The sequence below is a fragment of the Dysidea avara genome, chromosome 3, assembly GCF_963678975.1.
Source record: "Dysidea avara chromosome 3, odDysAvar1.4, whole genome shotgun sequence".
Classification (NCBI taxonomy): Eukaryota; Metazoa; Porifera; class Demospongiae; order Dictyoceratida; family Dysideidae; genus Dysidea; species Dysidea avara.
Window position 1 is genome coordinate 7,280,835 of NC_089274.1, and position 27,028 is coordinate 7,307,862.

The 27,028-nt window shown below is 37.4% G+C and overlaps 1 protein-coding gene across 1 annotated transcript; it reads left to right on the forward strand.

The window, feature by feature from the left end:
• The first annotated feature begins 657 nt into the window (after nt 1-657).
• On the forward strand, nt 658-27,028 carry LOC136249162 (filamin-B-like). Its single transcript, XM_066041111.1, has 4 exons — nt 658-1,074; nt 16,947-18,419; nt 18,479-26,317; nt 26,652-27,028. Exons 1-4 carry the CDS (start codon nt 744-746, stop codon nt 26,876-26,878), a joined length of 9,870 nt encoding a protein of 3,289 aa, XP_065897183.1. The 5' UTR covers nt 658-743; the 3' UTR covers nt 26,879-27,028.

The following is a 27,028-nucleotide window of genomic DNA, read 5'->3' on the forward strand; positions in this document are numbered from 1 at the left end:
GAAAATACTCAGCACCTTAGGAGATGATATGCCAAAAGGGGGTTCCATGGGACCCTTGGAATCCACCCTTCATATCCCCACAAATCAACTGCCACGCAGTTCTTATCACTGAGTAAGCAGTTTTGGTCTTGAATCATAGCTATGACTCAATATAAAACCACAGAATACATTAAGGGGACAACAACGATGTTATTTGAGCTTGTAAGCTAGTTCTTACCTGATAGCCAGAAGCCCTTTGTGCTGCCCGCCACGATGAAAACCTTTTGTGGTCCATCAGTGCAAAGGTGGTAACTGGCATATGCAGGCAAAATCAACATATAGATGTGGTTCATATAAACATGTTTGTGGTATCTGAAAAATGCAGACATAACTCAACCTGTTTCGTGCTGTGTTTCCAACTGTGTTTCCAACTGTTAATTAATTATATGGTTACCTTTAACTTTGATAGAAGTATAGCCTTATATCATTGATAAGGAAATACGTGTGTGCCTGCACACCTGTATACAGCTTATATGCCCGGTATAGAATCATTTGTCAACAACTTCAAGTCCACCCATGCACCTGTAAGCTATTATTGAGCAAGTTTGCATGCATGCATGTATGCATGCATGTTAGTCCGATGGTATACACACATATAGCTAGTGCAGTGCTAGATCTTGTTCTTTTCAACCAGGAATTGTTCCGACCAGCCGGTTGGTGCTCATGCAGCAACGGAGCCACACGTAGGCGTACTGAGCTAGGTCATGGATACTACACGAACAAACTGGGTGAAAATTCAACAAAAAACGTTCACTAACTGGATAAACGAGGAGTTAAAGGGCACGACGCCAAAATATGAAGTTAAGGACATCCAAACTGGTTTTCAAGATGGGATAGTGTTACTTGCCCTTTTGAGAAAACTGCACAGTAAATCCATCCACTCATCTACATCTGAAGAAAAAGGCGCTGATTATACGGTACAGGCACTGGTACCGGTGCACGAGAATCCCCAAAACGAGTCGGAAATGTGTGAAAACCTCGATAAATGTTTACACTTCATGAAAGAACAAAAGTTTTGTGGAATCAAGTCAACTGGTGAGCTGGTAGCTTAGCTAGCTAGTTATTATTATAACCATTTTGTATGCAATTTTGTCTACCGTGCGCTCGAGATAGTCTCGTGCCCAGACCGCTTTTTTTTCTTTTTGTGTGGGGGCGGAGAAAAAAAGGGTCTGGTGGATCTCCAATACATTTTTTGTGCAGCCAGATCTACAACTTTTGGGGATTGTTGATTAGTGGTGATGGATAGCAAAGGCTTGTTAACGAAGCGACAATAGGAAATACGGCGCGCGTACCCAAGGATGCAGCCTTGCTAAGCAAACGCGCGCCATATTTCCTATTGTCGCTTCGTTAACAAACCTTTGCTATTCATCACCACTAATCAACGATCCCCAAAAGTTGTAGATCCGGCTGCACAAAAAAATGTATTGGAGATCCGCCAGACCCTTTTTTCTCCGCCCCCACACAATAAGAAAAAAAAGCGATCTGGGCACGAGACTACGCTCTAGACACATTATTATTATCATCAATTTTTCCAAAGATGGGTAACACAAAAGGCAATACTGCCTGTACAAGGTGATCCCCAACACAGAACATACATTCACATGTACAATTACACACAAACAAATACAAAAGGAACATGAACTACTTAATAATTACAAAATCAATAAACCTAATTACAAAAAAGATAATGTTTTAACCTAGTCTTAAAACTGCCAGCAGTCCTTTGAGATAAAATTTCAAAAGGAATTGAGTTCCAAAGAAAAGGTGTGGTCACAAAAAATGAGTGCCGAAATGCGTTAATAGTTGACGACGCAAGATTTAATGTCAAAGTATGTGACCTCGTAGCCAATGTGTTACATGGTAGATTAACTCACTGAATCACATCGAGCATCACATGGACAGTGTTGTATCCGGCCAGAGGAGGCATGGACGGTATCCAAAATGACGAAATTTGATGTCATAATTGACAAAATGGCTGGGTTAGTGCGGGGGCTTCAGAGACTGGCACGCAGTATTTATTTATTATTGAATGCTATCCCACTAGGGACCTGTGAGAAGGCTAAAGCCTGTGAATGCAGGGTGTCTGAAACGTGTAACTGGAACGTTGAAGAAAAAAAAAATCCCAGAGCCAGCGGTGACTTGATCCCCTGCAACATGTAGTATAGGTATGCACCAGAGGATCGAAATCAATGTTGTCTGTATAGTTTTTTACACATGGAACCAGAGGCGTAGCCAAGGGGGGGTAAGGGAGGCATCTGCCCCCCCCCCCATCACCTAAGTGGTTTCTTTTAAAAACCTCCGTCACAAGCTTACCAGTATTAAACTGACACGCAAATGACTAAATTATGTGCGCTACTACGCGGTATCACCAGAGGTTGCTAGTGAACGCGCACACACAACATTCAACTCGCTCGTGAATCCACCGAACGAAAATATTAGAGACACACTTCTAGATTACTCACGTGATAGAACATTTTCGAATCTGAAGAGTGACCCACTCTAAGGACCTCGCCGCGGCAGGAGTCACAACTCACAAGTGACAAAGGAGACCAGATGACGCTACGAACCTACTGCCTACGAGGTGATAAAGTGTTAAATGTACCAAGTTTATTTTCTCGAGTCGATCACACTAGATCAATCTTTGTATGGCAGTGTAGTCTATTTTTTTTACTTTATCAGTCAGTCAGGCGGATCAGTCACAAGCTTACAAGTTCTGCTAGCAAGAAAGACAGGTGGGATCAGTTTCATGCAATACGTGGCATTTGATTTCGCCGAGTGAAGTGAGTGAACGTGTCATCCTGTCAGCAGTGTGCTAGGACTGCAACAAAAGCTGTGGCTAACGTAAAGTAATTTGTATTAAAACTAAAATATTAACAATATAGCTCTACCAGACTGTGGATGAATTTGTTGGAGTACAGTTGTGGCACGTTCGATGATGCTCGACGAATTATACCTCCATTGAATCATTGATACGTGATAAGCAATCAGTACTGAAATAGTTACGTAGCTAGTTGTGTAAGCTGTAATAATACAACACCGTATGTTGGCTAGCCCACCATTGGGTCATTAGCCCTTTTTGCAATCGAATAATTTTGAGCGTTTCGTGGGGGCATGCCTGCCCCTCCATCATGTTCTGGCTAGCTACGCCCCTGCATGGAACCAGGAAATAATAAGTAGTACACGTACCGTGACAACACAAAACACGCCTCAACAAGGAAAGCAGACCGAAAATTTTAAATTCAAACCCACAACTAAATAGGCTTATTTGCATTGCATTGTATACTATATGCCTTACATCCTTTTTTTAAATTTATCATCACAAATGTCATTGTGGATATCGTTCATAGGGCATGTGTACACACCACTTACACTAATTGCATAATTTGGAATATCATGTGAGTCTCAGTAGTAGTAATATAAACCAGCAAGCATAGTTCACTGGGGCTCAGTAGATCTAGTGCTTTCCATAAGCTTCAAGAAAAATTTTGAAAGAGCCATGTTAGGCACAAAACAGATAGTTATTTTCACCATTTTGCCAAGAATTCCAAGGGCACTCACATGAAAGGACCGGAAGCATAAAATAAGGCAAGTGGTGCACAACTCATGTCATATCTCCTTTTGTATTTGTAAGACCCAGCAGTTAAATTGTAATCAAACTTCATGGCTAACGTAAGTACTAACATAGAGTTAAAGCTAAGGGAACATAGCTTAGCTTAATCTGGCCACGCCCCTTCACATAAAGTATGGATCTGGTGAAATACAAATTTCTCTTGCGTAAAATTCCATGCTAGCCAATTAATACATGCCAATATAATCATACAATACAATAGTACTGTATAGTAGCAACCACAAAGGTGTGGGCATGGCCCATGAAAAACATCACCCAAAAACCAGCCTCACTTAGGGCCCTGGCAACGATGAATTAGTAAGGACCACAAAGGTGTAGACATGGCCCATGAAAAAGCATCACCCAAAAGACAGCCTCACTTTTCCCTGACAATGATGAAGCAGTATTGGAGAAGGGACCATAACACATTGATAAAAAGTACTAAAACAGGCTGGAGTAGTGTACAATATTAAGTCACAGTAAAACATTAAGAAGTGTTATATCTAGGGCTGCACCGATTCTAGTATCGGTATCGGTATCGGGCCGATACTGCTGTTTTCATGAAGTATTGGAATTGGCGATTATATTGTTGCAGATACCGGTTCTTATCACGTGCGAGAATAAAATAACGTTTGTTTGTACTTGCTTATTTTACTAGCACAGTGGACGCCTAAAAGCATCAAGCAAAACACTATAATAGCTAACTACCAGCAAAATTACTGATCTATGTTGAAATCTACGTGTGAAAACGCTTTACTGAGAAAAAGATCGATATACTCTAATAGAACAGTCAATAACTCTAATAGAGCAATCAGGTAGAAGTAACTGTTTTAGTATTAGAATATTTTGTTATTGTAAGCACCATTATGATATTATCTACACTTCTCCAGAAGAATACTGGAATATCCACTGGTTTGCATTTCAGTGACTTCTTTCCGTAGTTTGTGAATCTTGATTAGCTACTTCATTATAAACATGAACCATACTGAAAATGTGTACAAGAATACCAAGAAATGCACTATATAATAAATGTGTGTACTATGAAATAGCTACTTTAAGGTACTTGGTATTGGTACTTGTACTTGCAGATAATTCCCAGCTGAGTACTTGGTATTTGAAGTATCGGTAAAAAGTAGAATCGGTGCAGCCCTAGTTATATCCCTACTGTACATTTTCATTATGGTATCTTGAGCATATATACAACACTTCTTATTGTTTTACTGTAATTTTAATGTTGTGCACTACAGCTTGTTTCAGTACTTTTTATGAATGTGTTATGGTTCTTACTCTAGTTGAAAATTCCAATTTTTTTGTGTACTTGTTTGCTTACTTTTTTTTGTAAAATAAAATTATTATGACTGATGAACCCATGCATACCGCATCAAAAGAAAGAAATGGCGCCGCATGCCCCCAGCAATCAATTATCATTGAAAAAGTGAAATATCCATTATGCTTTGTTGTCAGCTATGTTGAACCCGTTACACAACAGTACAAATCAAGAACTGTTCAAAAAGCACCTCTGCAATCAAAGGAGCCACTATGAAAAATATAGACGATTCCCGTTATGAAGGGAAGCCATCATGTGCTACCACCAAATCGACACTTTTTGCTGTCAGCAAAGATGAATGGGACACAAAGGAAGACACTGGTAAATCTGTGAAGAATGCATTATACATACTGCAGTATGCCAGAAGGCACCTCTCGGGCCAAAGCAAGCCCGTAGAGCCATTATTGAGCTACTCTGGTCTTAAGGCATCAGTCAGTCAGTTACTCAATCAGTCAGTTGAAAATTCCTTTCGATTAAAATAAATCGTAGCAACTTGTTGAAAGAGTTTCGGGATGATCTAAAGGCTTTTTTGGACTTAATTTTACCTAACTAGTTGAAAATCCGAAAGTACTTGTTGGTTAGGTAAAACTAAGCCTTCAGATCCCAGGTACTAGTCTGTGTATCTATGCACACACAAATCACACAATGCTTTTGTTCGGCAATTACCTGAGTTATGTATACTGTCTATTTGAATTCCTCTGAATTGATGTGAGGTCTGTATTTCACCAGACCCTTACTTTAGTGAAGGGACAGGTGGTAAAAACTAACTGGCTCATAACAGACCATAAAATATGAATTAGTATAGCATCCCAAAACAATACTATGTACAAACAAAAGTCTTCTGAATGTGATTATAAAGCAAGCTTGAGCCAATATTTATCCCTCGTACTTAGCTATACTGTAACTGATTGCAACTGTACATCAGTGTTATATCCCTGGAGAGTCCTGCTGATTAAAACATAATAACAAAACTGGTCATCAAATGAAACATGGGTAATAGCTAAATTTCAAATAAAGTTAACACTATTAGTGCTGTAAACAAGGTTAACCAGTCCGGGGGTAGAGAACAGTACTCCTCCAAAGTGGGTATGTGGATTACAAAGTACTAAAAGATTATTAACTGTACCTTAGTGTGTGAAGCACATTAGCAAGTGAAGCATGCCATTACTGGGGTCTGGGGGCATGAAATTTGAATGCTTTGATCTCAGTCATCTGAAGGCATTTTCAGTGGTATGCAAGTACTTGAATAAGGTACTCCTGTAATATTATAGCAATGACTATTATTGTACAAGCATATACATCAGTAAATGAAGGCATTTGAAATAGGCTACTTAAGCACTTAATTGATTGTGTATATATAATCACAAACCCTTCCAAAGCTAAGTGCTTTTTCCTATTGATTTCCTTAACCCTCTCACCGCCACAACCGCCATATGGTGGTTTCGATATATAAATGCCCATAGCATCACATTCTAAATGCTCTGCAACTTAAGTCAAGCATTTTAGTAGCCCCTGCGCTTATCCTGTAGTGGAGTGAACAGGAACAGGGATAGCTGGTCTCTCGTGCACTATCGTGCAATTAGATGATGCAATCACATACTTTCGGAATGTCAATAACAAGCATTGTAGACAATTCTTCGAAGTGATAATGGCATTACTAATAAAGAGAAATAGTAAGGAGAGGGATTATATAGGTTGGAGTGGTGTGTTGCTACTTTTGTACGCCTCAAAACAGTGACCACGTACCTGTATGCACATGCGCACTTGCTCAAATGCTGGAAACCATACTTAGAGATAATTGCTTTAACTGTAAACAGGTTAGCAATGTATATTGCAGTGCTAGCCTGTAAAGTTGTGAAGTTTCATGTTTGGTTTCACTTGGATCAATTTTTGCGCTTTAAAGTTATATAATGGCTTTGTCGTTCCTCTTGTGTAAACACCAACTCAATATTCAAATTCCTTGTTCTATTGTGAGTAATTTGATATACGATTGTATGGTATGGCGTGTAAGTTGCAACAGTAGATTGGAACCTCTACAAATTTGGCAGTGATAGGGTTAATTAAACTCATAGAAACCACTCAGGGTGAAAGGGCAATAATGTGTTTCCATTTAATACCTTCTACTGAAACATAGCTCATCACTTCTTTGTCCTTAAAAGCTTTCTGTCCACAACTGTGCATACCAGTTTAAACTGAGGAACATTGTCCAAAACGATGACATCAGGTTTACCTCTGCGAGAGACAAATCTTAAGCAGTTGAGGAACTGGCTAGCCAACAAATCTAATATTCATTCCAAGTGTATTGTATTTACCAAGAGACATGTGAAAAGACAAATCCATCAATTCTGATTCATGTTTCAGGTCCCAGATAATCTATATAAACCCACATATTGGAAAGGATTAGATCTGGAAACATGTTCCCTAGGCCAAGGTGGCATACATGGTGATTGAAATGGTGGCCCAATAATCTTTGACACAGTAAACATTGAGCAATACAGTTCTGGCTTCTGCCCATCACTGTGGAATCTAGTAGTCTTCTCTTATCTGGGCCAATGTATGGGCAACACCAGCATGGATTAGTCTATAGTGCACTTCATTGATCAGTAAACTAGTAAGGTGTTCTAACTTGGATGTCTTGCACTCTCAGTTAAAGTCACATTCAAGAATCTTCCATAACATCTTAGTATATACCCAAGTCATCAGTCTTCAGTCAAAGTTTCTGCTTCAAACAACAAGTCTCATTGTTTGAAGCAGCAACCTATTCTGTTGAATACAATAGGTCCACAAAAAGATATCATTAATTGTCCATCAGATAATGAATGAAACACTTCAGCCAACAAAGTATATAAGAGGAACGTTTCTTTTCATCAATTCCACATACAGAAAATTTCTTGTCATGTTCACCATGAGTTGCAACATTAGAACATTTGTATAACACTCTAGCAGTCTTAGACTCTGCTTCAACATCTTGTAGTACTGGCTGTGGAGGCTGCCACTTACTGTAGGCCAAAAAATCATGTGAAGATATTAGCCAATTTGGAAAGTTTTGACTGTTCAATCTCAGGCACTGTTAATCCTCTAGTTGGAAGGTCAGCTGTATTGTTACCTGATGACACATAATAAAGATCACCTTGTCTCTCAGAATTTTCTTCACATGGTTCTCTACAAACAGTGTTAGTGGTTTGTCAGTTTGAAACAAATACAAAATGCAAGTTGAGTCTGTCCAGATTGTTCATTTCAAAGTAAGGATCTTCAGTTCTTTGTTGGCAAAATTAGCAGCAATGGTGATTCGTAATTTTGTAGTGTTCTTTGTAGGTGTCAAAACTGGATGGTGAGTCAGGTAATGCTTTAAAGTTTCTTTCTTACTTTTTCTATCACTCCTTGTTTTGCTTGGCTTTGATTACCTTTATTGTACTTGAGTAAAAGATCTTTATCCTTTTCAAAATGTCTTGCTAAAGACTTCAATCTACTCATAGCAGCATCAAAAATTTTCCAGAAGATCAGGTTGTTCACATTTCCAAGGCCAGGTAATGTACCGTCTTCCATTCTCACAGTAAAATTGACTTGTTAAACTGTTCCAGGACTCTATCATCATTGGTAATGTCAAGTGGTTCAACAATGCCAATTATTCCAGAGATCGTCAACATTAGGATTCCCATGCATTGACTGGGTTATCAGCAGATGATAATTAATTGCTGGTACAGCACAATAAACTTGCCATAACAAGACACAATATTGCTGGTATCCTTCCCTGACTGCTTGTTGGATCCATGTAACTTCCAGTTAAATATAATCAATCCTTAATGATACAAGGAACAGTCCTGATAGTAATACTATCTTCTCTCTACCAACAACTGACTAAAAATAGTCAGAACCAATCAACGAATCCACAGTGCATGATCCTAAACTGCTAGTCTGTCAGCTGAAATAGACATCAGAAAATCCGTATTTGCAGGTTGAACACTCATAGATCTGTCAGCTTTGCACTACCTGCTCATTTCAATGGGGGTTTGCTTAGTTGTTTTGTTGTGCAGATATATTTGCCAAAATATATGTGTGAAAATGAAATAGTTGTTAGCTACAACAGAGAGTTAATAAATCCATCCATCCATTTACTGTCAAACTGGCTTCTATGGCCAACAGTGAATCTCCAGTCTGTAATGGCTACCATTCCATTAACATGAGGCTGGAAACAGTACACATATTATGTATTAGTAAAGTACCATCCATACACAAGTTATGTGTGTATATCTGATTACTTGAGCTACAGTAAGTAGCTGAAATTTACTAACTGTCTTACTATTCCATCCATTGGTAGCCAATACATAGTTGAAGCTGTGACCACAGGACGTACAATCTTCAGTCCAAGTGCACAAACTACAAGCATGACATTGCCAGTTAGAATTCTCTGGTGAGATAGTTCTTTCATCTAGCCTACCTTTTTTGTGCACAATTTTTGTCAAGTCTTTTTGCTCATAGTTTATAAATTCTGGTGTAGCTACAAGTGACCACTATAAAAGCATGTAGATAGTACATTGATAGACAAGTAGAGCAGTCAAGAGCATTTTTACTTCTGCAGCTATATTATGTGTTTTTGTCTGTTGTGTTCTTTATTAGATTATATATTTTGTTCATGTGCACACCTTGGCAAATTCTTATTGTGTACTAACTGATTACATGTGACAGGGCAAGTACCAGCACTAGTAGCTCAGTGTAATAAATTAAAGCAATAATTATTTTTATATAGGGTGCTTATTGTGTATGAAGGTGCAGTGGTAGCAGTTTTCTATAAAGAAGTAAAATTGGTGTTTTACCTACACAAACCATATGATTGAGCAATTAAATAAAGTTTAACTTGTAAACAAAGTTAACGGAGGGAGATAATTGCATTTGTTTTAGCGGTGTAGCAACACTTTGCAGCTACTCAGCATTAGATAGGTATGTAGCACACCTGCATCACAATGCTAGATGCAGTATGGAACAGTAGGTATTAATTGGAAAATACTATGAATGCATGCACTGGAAAAATACCACGTGTATGGGTCACTTCAAATATGTAAGAGTTTACTAAAGAGTTTAGCAGGTGGAACAAAAAGTCCCCTCCCATAGCCCACCCTTAGGACTAGGAAACTATGTCAGAAATTAGCACATAAACAACCAATTACATTACTGTTGCTAAATAACACATAGGCAGTGGAGATGGGCCATTACCCCCTCCCCCCCCCCCCCTTTTATGGGACACTGTTTGCAAGAAAAAATCGAGATACTCTAATAGAACAGTCAGGATCTGGATACTCTAATAGAACAGTCAGGATCTGGATACTCTAATAGAGCAGTCACAGTATTCAGAGAAGCAGTGTAGCAAGCTATTTAGCTACGTATGTGTAGTTATAAATAAGGAGATATAATTGGTGGAGAGCAGCTATTATCAGCAAACTGTGACCTTTTTTTGGGGGGGGGGGGGGGGGGGGGGGTCTTTAACCTACAGCTGGCCTGGCCCCCTCACTTTTTGGCCTGCTCCACCGCCCCTGAAATAACAACTTTATTAAGGATTAAGAAGAGGGAATTAACATTATGGTATGGGATTATTCTATTAAGGGAAGAAATGCACAGGCATTAAAAGAGAGTTTTGTGTGGTAGACTCAGTTATTGAAGGGAGTCTTGTGTGGTAGACTCAAGTCCAGTGTTCCCACATTCCAAGAGTAGCTTTTCCATCCTAAGACTAGCTTGAGGTGTGATAGTGCAGGGTTTCATTAGGATTGTTAGGATGGCCTTAGAAATCCCTGTGGCTTCAAAGTTCGGGAACCCCCAGGTATTTTGCCCCCAAGCCTCATGCAATTGAGAATCATATCAATGATCATATTGAAAATTGTGTAGGAGAACCATGAAACCCTGTATAACTACCAAAACAACCACCATCATTGGATGGCAGTTGACAAATGAACAATATCAGCTTGGAACAAAAGGCTGATTGTTTGTTTATGGTTCTCTATTAAACGACTGACGTTAACTGATTTTGGTTTTACTGAATCTATGTCAACATTCAAGAAAACAATTTTATTTTCAACAGAAGTGATATTAGGGCTCTTCCAAAAGGGGCACTGACAAAATTTGACAAATGACCATAATTTTTCCCATCCAAATATTTTGCTCATGAGAAAACAACCGCTCTTTTTGATTTGCTTACTAGAATGTGAAATACAAGTCTGTTTTATGATGTATTTTAAGCTCAGTAATCGATGGCATTGACAGGGCTCTAGCTTGATGATTCAGTAGCCTTTGATGGCACAGACTTGGTTTCCATCAGCAGAAGGTTTACGCACTTAGCTAGGTAGTACAAGTGATATCCTTGAACCTTGGAGTCCAAGCACAATGTGAGTGCTGCCATATTCACTATTCCAAAGGGTACTGATATAGAAGTTTGATTGTTGCTTAGTTGATTAGTATTTGAATATTAGATGTGAAGCATGGTACCATGCCAGGTATAGCAATTGGTAATTAATTAAGTAAGGGCATGTACATTGCTAACAATTCACCAAAATTTTATATTATTTCACCAACTGTGGTCAAATTTTTCCTCCACCAAAGTTTCCCTCCATACAACACAACGCCTTAACAACAATGCTATCACTTGAGCAAGTAAACAAGTTCTAACCCAACATCCAGAAGGCTATTGTGCTGCATATAAAGCTATACTTTATTACTTTGTGGTACGAAACTACCTCAATGAAAACCTCTGTGGTTTGTTTACCCATACAAAGGCGGTAACTGGCATATGCAGGCAAAATCAACATATAAATGTGGTTCATATAAACATACATTGTTGTACCTGGAAAATGCAGACATAACACCACCTGCATATCTTGCAGTTTCTTGCTGTATTTCCAATGTTGTTAATTATATGGTTACATTGAGTTGCCTCTTTGATAGAAGCATTGCCTTATAAATATTGCCTTATAAATATTGCCTTGGAATCTTGGGGAAGAAATGAGTGTGTTCCTGCACAAATGCATACACATGCCTGGTGTAGAATCATTAATTTTGTCAGCAAAGTTTACACTGGGTACCAAAGTAAGTCAAAAGCTGTATCCTGTAGTCATCTGTTAATTTGCATACCTGCATGCATGTTAATCTATAATACCATTTAAAGTATAGACTTCCAGGCTAGTACACATATAGCCAGTGTGGTAGCTATATCCTTAGTGTAGCTAGTTTGCTTCAGATCTTTCTTTGCAGCTGTGTTGTTTCAACCTGATGATGCTTTGTATCGGAGCTACATTTAACGATAGAGGTCATGGATACTGCACAAACAAACTGGGTGCAAAATTTTTTAAAATGTTCACTAACTGGATAAACAAGGAGTTAAACGGCACATTGCTGAGATACGATGTTAAGGACATCCAAACTGGTTTTCAAGATAGGCTAGTGTTACTTGCCCTATTGAAAAAACTGCATAGTAAATCCATCCTTTAAATGAAATCTGCAGAAGGAAAAGGTGTGATTCTATGGTGAGGAGCTGCATGAGAATCCCCAAAAAGGCCAACTTTGAAAATGTTTAAACTTTATGAAAGATCAAAACCTTATGCGATTGAGTCAACTGGTATGTCGGTAGTTATATAGCTATTTTGTATTCAGTTTGCCTACTCTATGGCATGACACATGATAGATCTACGTAAAGTAACTTGATTAACATTAATTTTAACAGACACCATCACATCAAGCAACACATGGACAGCATTGTATCCTCCAGACCCAGCTGTTAGCTCACAATCAAACCTTATGACTATGAAGTACTACCATACTAACATAGTTCTACCAGTATGTCGTACTAAAACTAGAGGAGTATAGCCCAGCTATGGAAAGTGACTAAGATGCTGGAAAACAGACTGGCTCATACAAGCCTAAAACATGAATTTATCAGTATAGCTTACAGTGTAGCATCCCAAAAGAGTATTATGCACAAACAAAGGTCTTCTGAATGTAATTATAAAGCATACTTGAGCCAATAGTAATGCCTTGCACTTAGCTATACTGTAACTGTACATGAGTATTATATCCTTGCTGATTAACAATTAAACTGATCACCAATTAGTATAGTAAATTTTAAGCTAAGTTGCACTATTAGTACTATAAACAAGATTAAAATTATCCTGTAGCTATAATAAGCAACACAACATTTGTATCAGCCAATTAATAAACTAGCGGAACACTTGTTTTCATGTGGGTAACAGGAATTTGTCCTGTTGTCTCACTATGCAAGGCTACCAATGGCCTAAAACATGGTAGGCCTTGAAGCCTGCCCATCGTCATCCACTAAGAGCAGTCATGAAGCTAATTGCAGCAAATTACACCCAAAGAACAGCATCCCATTAACAAGCCTTAAAGTTGTATCTCAGCTTGTTTGCAGTCATAACATGATAAGTGTACTTTAATTAAGAAGAAAAGAACCAGAAAAACGATTTGCCAACAAAGGAATTTGATTGTGAAGAAGGGCTGTGTGCTAGAAGATTTCAGTATGCTATCCATAAGCAATTCTATCAATAATAGCAGATAATAGCTGCATAAACAGCTGTAGTAGATGCACATACAGCTCATTTTAATGCTACTGCCTAAGGGTGCATTTTATGTATTTGTTCTCCTGTGTAAATTGGCTGACACTCTGGCGCTTTCCCTAGATACTCCACTTCAAATTCAAACTCCCTTCCAGAGAATCCTGGCTACACTCCTGCTCAGAGCATGATGTGGCATTTTAAAGTGAAGCATTTGAGCAAATAACTTAAAATTTTTATGAGCTAATAATATCAGCCTGTGGGTATACTAAACATGTGTTGTCTGCAAGCCAACTATGTATGGACTCCGCATTTAATGTACGATACATAAATTTATGATGCTCAATGATTTGTACATAATATCCACACACACACACAAAAAAACATTTTAGGGACAAAAAGTAGAAGAATCTTAGCGTATCTGAAGTCAAATATATGTAGCATTAAATCCATATATAAACCCTAATATTGAACTTGCAAATTACAACCATTCAATAAATGTTTTATGAGCTGCTGTTCTAGTATTTGATAGCCAATGCTTTGTACTTTGTAGTGCACTTTACCGAATTAAATTTCATCCAGTAGTTATTGAAATATGCGGAATCACAGTTTGAGCAACAAAGTTCCCACAGGAAGCCCATGCAAAATTCTAAAGTACATGAAAATACAGGATTTTATGGCACCACTTATAGTAAAAAAAATTATTGAGTTTTCTGCGAGTTTCTGTGGTCTGCAAGACTGAAAGAAGCCATACTGGGCAAAGTGGATATGCTGATTTTGAATTTACCATCTGTGTTTTGGTGAAGAGATGTCCAAAACAAAATATGTCTTGTAATAAAAATGTATACCAGAATTCTGCATTACAACCACCCTGGTATTCAAGACATCCATCCACATTAATCCAAGTATAGTTTGAAAGTGAGCAGTTGTAGTTTCTGAAGAATCATGTGCAACATCATGCATAAACTTTGAAAAAACAGTGTTTGGCAAGTAATACCTTCCTTGTAAGGCTTTACAACTACCTGTTGTAATATTCCCATGTACTATTGCTGTTATTGTCATTTTTTGCAGCTGCAATGATTGTGAGAGATAGTTCAGGGGCATACACAGGAATTTTGAAAAAGGGCTTCCAGTGCAGCTAAGTGACTGTTATATTAGAATGCTTATATTACCTGATGGCTTTATTAGAGTGTCTCAATCTTTTCACTAAAATCATAATTCAGAACACCAAAATCATAATTCAGAACAATACAACAAGTGTTGCTATCATGTGAGACAACTCTACTATTTAACTAAAGATAAAAGTTTAAAATGTGTCTTGTTCTATGACAGAAACCTAAAGTTTAAATTTTTAGTACTGTGTAAAATCCAAAAGGGTTTCCTGAAACCCCTGGAAACCCCCCTGGGTATGCCATGCAGTTTACTGTTAAGTAGTGATATCATCATCATAATTATATTGTACTATATTGGGGATCATGAAGGTTTGGGCTTTTCTGGCCAAAAATATCACCCTAAAACCAGCTTCAAAATCCCTTCATGGCATCTTGGCAGTATTGGTATGACCTGAAACATTTTCAAAAGCTGCTACAATTTTTAAAACAATATTTCTACTGACTGACTGCTTAACAGAATGACTGATGCCTTCAGACAAGCATAACTTGATAATGGCTAAGGCAAAGGCTTTGATTTTTTTACAGTTCAATGTTGTGTAAGAAAACCCCTACATTGGCATGTCATAACAATTATTTTGTTGAATGCCAAAGTAGGGATTTCCCACAGAGCTATGTTGTAATACCTTCAGCACTTGTGCTGTAAAATCTTAATAAATAAAATAATGTCCACTTGGTTCCACTTGGGGTACTTTGAAATAATAAAGTCACTCTCTAAGGTTCCTATGGATATATGTACAAATACATGAAATTAACAAGGAGAAGATACCTGGCAGACTGCTGTAAGCGTTCGAGCATTAATCGGATGGCTATAGGTGCAAGGCTGCCCAGGCCCAGTCATGGCCTTTCTCCACCTTTTCAAACATAGTTTCTGTAATAACTTTAAACAGGCTGTAAGACTAGGAGTCCTACAGACCTTCAGCACTTGTGCTGTAAAGTCTTAATAAAAATAATAAATAAAATACCATCATTCATGTTTTGTCTCACTATTTTTATCATTCATATCCCTGCTGTACTAGATCATAAAGGGGCATGTCACTCAGTTGTTATTGGTCCAGCTAGTACATAAAAGGTCCTATCATGCAGGTACAGAGTCTAGCTACCCACTGTCTACCAGTAATGTATATCAGTGTAAACGCTTTAAATAAATTTTGGTGTCTAAGCATTGATACAGGAAATTAAACTATCTACAGGCACAATGATGATTATGAATATATCTGATTAATTTTTTGGTGATATTATTTATTATTCTACTATTCTATATAATAAAGCGCATATTTTTTTGAGAAATTTAAATAGAACACACATAGAATAAATGGTGTTAATGCTAATAAATTTTAATAATGGCTATGTGCATTATTAGTATTGACATCATTACTGCTGCCATTTGGTGGCTGTCACCTTTGATACCACAACTTTTTTCACTCTGACTTTATAGGGCTGTACCCATTTCACAGCTTGGCTGTTTTTGTGCAGATATAATATTCTAGAACAATTTTCATTGGTAGATCTGTAAATTATATTAAGTATATTTCAGTATTAGTGAACAGCTATGATAGCAATGGTTCAGTGGTTAAGGATTAAACTCTGGCAACAATTTTAGTGCACTTTTTTTATGTACCACATAGTAGCTGTTCTATTAGAGTATCTCAACCTAGCAATTTACAGTTGCTCGGTTTTTGCTTTGAAACTTTGTAGGTGTTACTTCTTTGTTTTTCAAATTGTCTAAAGGCACTTCCCATAAGTGGTTGACCCTGTAGCTGTGACATCAGTTTTTTTAAAATGAGATTAAACATTTATAGCACCATTTATCAGATTTCTTACAAAGTTAATAAATGTAGATGAAGTCATCTTTATACGCTGGACCAAATTTCAAAGCAATCAAATTATACATTTATGTTTTATAGCAACATTTGCAAAGTGTGTAAAAAAAAGAATAATCTAGTTGCCTGCAGAGAAGAAAAAAAAACGAAGAAATACAAAGTTGAAACTTTGGCTACCCATATCTCATGAATGGCTGGAAGGAAGTTAATCAAATTTGCTGTGTGGCCTACCCTACTCGGCAGACAGCCATAGTGCAAAATTAGTGTGTTTTGCAGAAAGGACCACAGAGCTATGAAAACTGCATTTTCTTTATTTATGTCAATATACCACAGTTTGACATGCTGGCTTTGTAAGTCTTGATTGTGTAATTTTGGGTTTGCTGTAACCTATGCCATTTGATGCTATAATCTATTATTGTCTGTATCCTTTAGATATCAACAATGGAAAGTTAAACGTAATTTTAGGTTTAGTCTATTCTCTTATTTATCGTTATCACATTCAAAAGAAATTACAAGAAAGTCCTAATCAAATCTCCACTGCTTTATCAAAGTCAGTCAATGTTCGTGCAATCATTGCGCTCTTGTCTTGGATTAACTGGCAAATACATCAGCGTTTTCCAAGTATGAAAAAGATTCGCAATTTAAACACTGACTGGAATGATGGAATAGCCTTATGTGCTCTAATTGAGAGCATTGAAGAAGGTACGTGCCCTGAATCACCTAAATTGGACAATGTAAGAAATTGTGAAAAGGGATTAGATTTGGGTAGCAAATGGCCATTCAAGATCCCAAAAATAATCTCAGCTGAGCATCTTGCTAATCCTGACATTGATGAGACTTCTGTTATGGTTTACCTCTGCTACTATTTACAGTACTGCTTTAAGAAGTCACCTGAACCTATTCATCAGGATGGTCATGAGGATCAGCCTTATATTGATCAAGTGCCACCTGAAATTGTCAAATTTCTAGATGAAGTTGGCCTTGTAGCCATTCCCTTTATAAAAAAAGACATGTTTTCTAATGTTAAAATACCTACAGCTCCAGATGCCACCAGATGCATAGCTGATTTGGACTTCTTCGAGCAATCTATTTTTACTGTTGGACAAACCATTGTATTTGCAGTGGACTGTGCTTATGCTGGCAAGGGTAAATTTAAAATCACCTGTACCACTGACACAAATGAACAAGTAGAAACATGGGCAGATCAAGAGCCTCGTAAAAGATCTAATAAGGTATTTTATTGCTTTTTGAGAGTTGAGGCAGTTGGAATTCATGAGGTAAACATTCAGTGGGGAGCCCCAGAGAAAGACAATTATGATGATATTATTTATAGCCCAAAAAGGTTTATAGTTTGCAATCCAGAGGCTGTTGAATTTGATACACATTCCAGGCATAATGTGTATGTTGGGGACACCATTAAACTTGGAGTGGATACTTCTAAAGCTGGGCATGTTGATATGTTGCATGCAGAATTTTCTGATGCGAAAATGAGCTATGAGATGGTCAAATCTGATAGTAAGGTAACATTTATATATACTGCAGATGAAACACATAAAGGGCCATCAGAACTGTCACTATTTTTCAATGGCATTAAAATTAAAAAAAAGGTCTTTGAAATCACAGTTGTTTCAGATTATCTCAAAACCAATCCAAAGATGGAAGCACGAGTCACTGTTTTCATCAATTATATCAACTACATTCTCAAAACAAGCAGTGGTGAAGAAGTGTCTGATTTTCAATGGGATTTTCAAAGTGGAGTGACACTAGCTTTTCTACTGAAAACCTTGTCTGGCCAAGAGATAAGAAATCTTAATGCTAAGCCTCAGAATAAATTGGAAATGATGCAGAACTTGAAAGCATGTTTCACCTTTATGCAGTCACTGAAATTAGAATTACATGGTACAAGTAAGTCATTGTATAGTATGTTATACTACTGTATTTAAATGACATGTACTTTTCTGCAGAGGAGGAGCACATTTACAATGGTGATGGTGAAGCCATTTTAAAGGTACTGTGGGAAATAATTAAATTCTATCACATTTGCAACTGCAATATCAGAGTCTCTGTTGAGAACACCATGTTGATGTGGTTTCAAGCTGTTCTCTCTACAACAGCAGTTAATAATTTTGTCACTGATTGGTGTGATGGGATTCTTTTTTGCCGCTTAATAGAAATGCTTGAGCCTGGCTTGTGTCCACAGTACTCAGTGCTACAAACATCTAGTGCTCGTGAAAAATGTGAGTTTGCAATTACATGTGCAAAAAACAACTTTGGCATACCTAGTATCATAAGCACAGACATGTTGCAAAAGGGTAATCTAGATAAGAAGTGCATGATGATCTATTTGGCATTCTTCATACAACATGCTAAAATTTTATTGCTTGCCTGGCTGCAAGAAATCCTTCCAGACAGAAACATAAATAACCTGACAACAGACTGGTGTGACGGAGAAAACTTAATTGCATTGTGTAACACTTTGTGCCTTAGAGTACACTCAACCTGGCATACTCTTGATAGCCACAGTACGAAAGATAATTTTTCAAATGTAATGAAAGCTTCTGAAGAAAATTTAGGTATAGGATATTCACAAATGTTTTCACCTGAGCTGTTCAGTGAGGCCGAGATAGATGAGTTTAGAAGTTCTGCATACCTCTTTTACTTCCGGTATGCTTTTGAAAGGGTTGATGCAAGTAAATGTAAACCCTCCTTTGAAAATCAACAAAGGGTAAATTTCGGGGATCCTATTAAGTTCAATATAGAATACAATGGTACAAGCACTGGAGAAGTTACACAGTATGGGCAGGATCCACGATCTGACAAATTATCACTTAAAGATCCCCAAAAGGACAATCAAACCTATTGCATTGAAAGCTTCCCCACAAAAGTCGTTGGGGATTATAAAATAGCTGTTTACTGGAACAAAACAGCAATACCTGGTAGCCCATTCACTATTTATGTCTGTGACCCAAAATTAGTAGTTGTTAAAATCCATCCAGTGGAGATGACTCTAGGAGAAGTGATTTTTTTTGAAATTGATGCAATACAAGCTGGAAATGGAATAGTTGCTGCCAAAGTAATTGATCCTGGAAGCACTAAAGAAGATGTTATCTTCACTAAGATATGTAAGCATGAGGTGGTTAAAGAATGGTACATACCCCCTGTAGTGGGCACCATAGAATTCCTGTTTACATTCAATGGAGTCACAGTAAACCAGCAAAAGTGTACAGTTTTACCTGGGATTGTTACTACAACTAATAAGTTTACTGAGTATTGTAGGATCCGACACAAATATTTGAACAATGACCATCTTCTTGTAAACCCACCTGCTGCAGTACAGTTTTCAGTAGATGTTACAAATGCTGGTACAGGATCCTTAACTACCACTGTAACAGTAGATGGTAAGCAAAGTGATGATATACAAGTTCATTCAAGCATAGATAAATCTAAAGGTGCAAAATATCGTTTTTCGTTTATTCCCCAAAAACCTCTAAAACATATAGTAACAGTTAAATGGAACGACCATGAAATTCCAGGTAGTCCTTTTGAAGTTAATGTAATTGAGCGCAGCAAGTGCAAGCCAAACAAAAATGATCTTCCAATAAAACCAATGATTGATGGTAAATATAGTAAAGCAATTTTAAATAAGGAAATCAAATTTAAAGTTGACAGTAGTGGTGCTGGAAATAGCACACTGCATTCTATCATTTCTCAACCTGGTCACAAAAGTATATCTTTAACACCTGTAAGTATTTCAAAAACTGGTGAGTACACATTTGTGTACAAGCCTTGTGAAGTAGGAAGATTTGATATCATTTTACGCTACTCCAAGACTCACATCAGAACATATAAATGCTACACTGTACCCAACATTACCTCTGATACAGGTATAATTGTACTTCCCAGTCATTTTGCACTTATCTTTGAACCCTTTGAATTTTATATGAAGGGTGGTCCATCATACACTGCAATAGTTTATGATCCACAAAACGAAAAGATAACACCCAAAAAGAAAAGTTCTTATTTAGCAAGTTTCACTCCAAAACTTACTGGATCCTATGTAATGTTTGAAGTGGACAATGGACAGTGTGTTCCAAATAGCTCTTCTGTTATACAGTGCATTAACCCAAGGGAATGCAAATTATTGGAAAACATGCCTAAATATTTACAAGTTGGAGAAGTGACGGTAGTTAAAGTAACAACAGCTGGTGCAGGCCTTGGCATTCTTTCAGTACTGATCAATGGCAGGGAAGATGACCAGATGTGTACAGCAATAGTGAATTCCCAACAAGACGACTGTCTACACTGTGTTACTCTCAAACCCAAACTTGTTGGAAGCATGTGTATCCAAGTTTTGTTTGCAGGTATGCCAATATCAAATTTTGGGGAACCGTTAAAGGTGCAAGTATGTGATGCAAAAAAATGTATAACTGTTATGAAAACCAACAATTGTCTAGTAGGGAACTCCTTTAGCTTTACATTAGATACAGCTGGTGCAGGATCTGGTAAAGCAATTTCCAAAGCATACAACTCTAACAATCAACAAGTCACAGTAGATATCATTAAAAGTAAAAATGGGCCACTACAATGTACATTCACTCCTGTAGAGACCAGTGAGTATTTGATAGATGTGATATGGGGTGCAGCACATGTTCCAGGCAGTCCATTTAAAGTTGTTGTAGAAAAACCAACGGGTGTCTTGTGCCTTGCAATAGGATCTGGCCTAAATAAAGGTATTGCTGATAAACCAGCCAAATTTTATATTACAGCTGAGAGTGGCTTATTGGAAAGCAAAGGTTTATTTGTAAGCATCAGGGCAATAAATCATACCTACAAAGTAAATAAACAAATTGAAGAAACCAGTGCTGGGCATTATGATGTTGAATATACTGCACCAACAGTTGGTGAATATGTAGCAGAAATCAAACGTTATGGCAGAGAAATTGTTTTCAGTCCTTTCAAAATTGACATTATTCAAGGTGCCAATGCATCAAAATGTGAGATGTCAGAAATCAATCCTATACAATATAAATACACTAACACTCCGCTAAAATTTTATGTTGACACATCTAAAGGAGGAAATGGTGTACTCAGTGTTGTTGTAAAGGATCCATATAACAAAAAGCTTAATGTATACATCAAACAAGGTAAAAATGGCCAGTTTTCAGTAAGATTCATTGCAGAGAATGAAGGAATACATTCAATAAGTGTGTTGTGGTCCAATGATCATGTGCCAGGAAGTCCTTTAGACCTTCAAGTTCACAAATTAGAAGATGCAAGCAAAGTTTATGCGCATGGTCAAGGATTACAAAATGGAAGGTTAGGTAAATTTGCAGAGTTTATTGTAGAAACTAAGGATTCTGGACAAGGGAAGCTTACAATTTATGGTCTTAGTGCTGAAGGGTTATTTGAAGTTCATACAGTGCATGAGCCTGGAACCTGCAAAGCAAGCTACCAACCTTCTTGCATCGGTGATGTTTATATCAATATAAAGTGGGGCAGAAATCAAAATCATATCCCAGGAAGTCCTTTTAGAGTTAGTATTACCAGTTCAGATCCACTACCACTTGAATCAATCAGTAAAAGTGACTTCCAGGTTCAGGGTCTTCCTCTGGAGAGTGAAATTGCTTATTTAAATACAGATATCACCTACACAGTAAGCACTAGAAGTGTCTTACAAGGAAAAGTAGAATCCAGAATTGCTCGTCCTGGCCAAAGAAGCATTATTCTGACACCAGTTAATGATGAGGGCACAACATTTCAGTATAGACCTTGTGAAGTTGGAAGATTTTTTATTATACTGCGTTACTCCATCATTCCTGTATGTATGAGTCCATATGCTTGCATTGCTATTGACAACAGCAACATCAAGAGTACAGAGATTGGAGTAATTTCAATGCCTAATCGTATAGCACTTCTCAATAAGACCTACACTTTTTACATACAGGGAAATCCGGCGTACACTGCAGTTGTATATGATCCAAAAAACAGTAAAGTGAACATTTTTAAAAAACCACACTCGCCTGTTGCAAATTTTGTTCCAGATTGTACAGGATCTTATGTAGTGTTTGAAGAACAAAACCGTCAGCTTATTCCAAATAGTTTTTTTGTACTGCAATGCATTGATCCTAGTAAATGCAAAGTACTGGGAGACTTGCCTTCATATCTTCAAGTAGGAAAAGCGGAAGAATTTATAGTAACATCAGCTGATTCTGGACTTGGTGCTCTTTCAGTATTTATAAATGATGAAGAGGACAACCCATTGTGTACGGCAATAGTAAATACTAATCAAGATAGTCGACATCACAAAGTTACGCTCAAGCCTAGATTTGTTGGAGATGTTTCCATCAAACTATTGTTTGTAGGGTTAACAATTCCACAGTTTGAGGAACCCTTCAAAGTGCACATATGTGATGCCAGTAAATGCGAAGTTGTCATGCCAAATAATGTTTGCATATTTGGAGAGAAATTTACTTTCACATTAATAAGTAGTGGTGCTGGGTTTGGCAAGGCAAACTTTGAGGTTTACCATCCTGATCACCAGCTGGGTAGAAATGCAGTGAGTATCATTGACAACAGAGATGGATCTTTTCAATGTACATACACTCCAGTAGACATTGGGGAACACATGATAGATGTGATATGGGGAGTGGACCATGTTAAAGGCTGTCCATTCAAAATTATGGTAGAGAAGCCTGCTGGTAATTTGTGCCTTGCAATAGGATCTGGTCTTAACAGAGCTACAGTTGGAAAACCAGCTAAATTTTATATCACAGCAGTGAACAGCTCATTGAATAGAAATGACTTAGTTATAAGCATTACGGAAGATAAGCATGAATGCAAGGTGGATATTGATGAAACCAGTAATAAGCATTATGATGTTGTGTATACTGCACCAAAAGTTGGTGAGTATAAAGCAATAATCAAGTATTGTAATGAAGATATTATATTTAGCCCTTTTACAATTAATGCTGTTCAAGGTGCTGATGCATCAAAATGCAACATAACTGGAATCAATTCTCAAGGTGTATATGCTAAGGATTTAATTGAATTTAATGTTGACACGTCACAAGGAGGAGATGGCACTCTTAGAGTTGTTGTAACCGACCAAAATGACAAACAGCTTGCTGTGTTCATCAAGAAGGAGAATAATGAACAGCACCATATAGCATTCATTCCAGGAAATGAAGGAACACACACAGTCAGTATTTTGTGGTCTGAATTTCATGTGCCACAGAGTCCTTTAAAGCTTCATATTCACCAGTCTGTGGCTGCAGAAAAAGTGTATGCATATGGTCAAGGATTACGCAGTGGAACTGTAGGAAAACTTGCAAATTTTACTGTAGTTACAAAACATGCTGGAAAAGTTGTCCCTACAATCAATGGCTTTAGTTCTGACGGGGCTTTTGTTGTAGACATAAAAGAAAAAGGAATTGGCACATATGAAGCAAGTTACATGCCTTCAAATATCGAGGAAATTTCAATAAACATTAAATGGTGTGATACTCCAATTCCTGGAAGCCCTTTTAAAGTACGCATTACCTCCAATTTGACACACAATACCCAACCTGTTCCAGTACATACCATTGATACCACCAAGCACGATATAGCAGCATCTGAACAGATTAATAATGATTTTGAGCTCAAGGGTATCCCATTACGAAACAACATTGCATACTTGAACACAGAAGTGTCCTACACAGTAAATATTACAAATAGAGATGTCAGACATGGTGCATTGCAATCATTTATTTCCTTCCCAAATCACAAAACTGGTACCTTATTACCAATAAAACAAAAGAATGGGGAATACAAATTTCATTTTTTTCCAAGCAAAGTAGGGACGTTTGAAATTGCAGTTTGTTATTCTAACATTCATTTACATGAAAGCCCATACAAGTGTACTGCAATAGATAAAGATGCGACCTCTGGAGTGATTTACATTTCAAATAATGTAGCACAAGTTGGTGTACCTTATGAATTTTACATACAAGGAGGTCATTCATACTCTGCAATTGTGTATCACCCACAAAATGAAAGAGTTCGAAATGTAGAGTGTGTTAAAGAAAAGTATTCTACTATAGCACGCTTTACTCCACAGCTTACTGGATCTTATGCAATTTTTGAAGAAATTAATGGCCAACAAATTTCCAAGAATTCCTACACTTTGAATTGTGTTGATCCCAACAAATGTGAAATATTGGGAGATTTGTCAAAGTTTCTTCAAGTAGGAAGAGCAGCTAGATTTAAAGTGATCTCACGTGATGCAGGCCCTGGTGATATTACTGTGCAATTTGGTGATGAAGAAAATAACCAGATTTGCCATAAAATAGTAGAAAAAAGTCATTATGTACACACAGTTACACTCAAACCTACACAAGTAGGAAGTATTTCAATTAAAGTTGCATTTTCAGGCATCTCAATTCCAAAAACACCATTAAAGGTAGAAATATGCGATGCTTACCAATGTAGAGTGTTGGGTGATTTGACTGGGCAATACCAAGCTGGAACAAAAATTGCTTTTAGGTTGCTAACTGCTGGTGCAGGATGTGGTAAAGCAGTAATTAAAGTTCGAGGCCCTACAAATCATGAGTATATAAATACTATTGAAATAGAGAAGAATGTACTGGAATGTGCATTCATCCCAAAAGAGCTTGGCAATCACTCAATAGATGTGATGTGGGGAATAGAGCATATATTAGGCAGTCCATTTGATTTCACAGTACTTAAATCAAACAAAGTAGTATGCATAGCAGGTCTTGAGGAACGGGCTATAGCTCATGTACCAGCTAAATTTACAATCCAAGCTAATGAGGATGGCTTATTAGACAATGGTTCCTTATCTGTAAGTATAAAACAAGCTCCTTCGAATTATGAGGCACAGGTTAAGAGTAAGGATGTAGGCAATGGAATTTATGATATTACTTATATTGCCCCAGAGAGTGGTAGTTACACAGTAGAAATAAAACACTGTGACCAGAATATTACTATCCCTGGGACTTCTTTCCGCAAGATAACTGTCTCTGATGCCGATGTCAGTGATACAGCAGAAAAAGACGCATCAAAGTGCCAAGTAACTAAGATCCGGTCTGAAGATGTCCACTACACTAACACATCACTGGAATTTTTTATTGATACAACACAATTAGTTGTTAATTACACACCTGATGTCACAATAAGAGACCCAAATGATCAGCAGGTCATTGATATGTTTACACATAAAAGTGATGGTGGGTATGCAATAAAATTCATTCCAGATATCAAAGGAATTTACACAATAATAGTGTTGATATCTGGTTACCATGTACAAGGGAGTCCTTTTAAGATACGTTGCATGACTACAAATGCAAACTTGGTTAAAGCCGAGGGTGATGGATTAAGCCATGGTATACTAGGAGAGTGGGCAGAGTTCACAGTAGATACTGAGGATGCAGGTCAGGGAGTCCCTACCATCACTGCTCTTAGTAATGAAGGGCCATTTGACATAGAAAAATATCTCGAGCATGAAGGATCCAGCAAATATATTGCAAGATACAATCCTCAAATTGCTGGTGAAATATTTATTACTATAAAATGGAGTGGTGTGGATATTCCTAACAGTCCCTTCAAGGTGGTTATTTCTGACCATAGTGGATATGAACCAATGGCAGCTTCACAAATGCCAACTGCTTTAATTGTTAACAATCCAGCGTTTGATCCATCAAATGTTGGACCATATATTGATGAAGATTATGTTCCAGAAGATACCTCATCACCTGCTGACTCTGATGTAGTATCAGACTCCGACACAGACTCAGATGATGATGGTATGTATATTAAGATAGTGCTCATTTATAAACATTACATTGCATGTAAGATGCATGTAGTGTGCCTACATAATTACAAGAGTTATTAAATATCATGCTAGCATTACCAAGTCAACGTTTAGATTGAAATCGGGTTCATCATCTTTTAATTTAGGCAGGGGAGTGGGCTAGCAAAGAGTACTTTTGTTTGCTTGTGTAAACTTGTGAATGCTCCATTTTGTAAGGATTGCATTACTCCATCAAAGAATCAACATTACAAGTGTAAATATAAATTACAGTACTTGCTATTAACGCCTGCATGTATAAGTAGAATTAACTTGTTTTTGTTTTGCAGCTTCCTCTATTACTGATCATCTACTGCATTATCATCCTACACGACGCCCGACACAAAAGAAATCTGACACTACTGTTGTGATGATAGGTGATGAAAGAAAATTTCAAACAACTGTGATTCAGCAACCAAGGGATACTGTCAGCCACTACCTTCACTTTTTTATCACCATTATATTTCCTCCATGGTTGATTGTCTGGGTCATCCTATGCTGCATACATGGATGTTAACTTTCATACTTATTTAGCACACAAACAAATAGGATTTATTTTAGTCATGTGACCAGCACACTTAGCACTCCTGCATACATAGCTACAATTTTAGATCAATGTTGTATCCTACTATGTAGTTGCTATATTTTATACACGAGCATGCACTTA

Bases quoted from the DNA above. Each gene is read 5' to 3' on its own strand.
- LOC136249162 (XM_066041111.1), top strand. From the start codon at position 744: ATGGATACTACACGAACAAACTGGGTGAAAATTCAACAAAAAACGTTC. The intron at 18,420-18,478 runs GTAAGTCATTGT...ACTTTTCTGCAG, and splicing joins ATTAGAATTACATGGTACAA to AGGAGGAGCACATTTACAAT. The intron at 26,318-26,651 runs GTATGTATATTA...TTTGTTTTGCAG, and splicing joins CACAGACTCAGATGATGATG to CTTCCTCTATTACTGATCAT.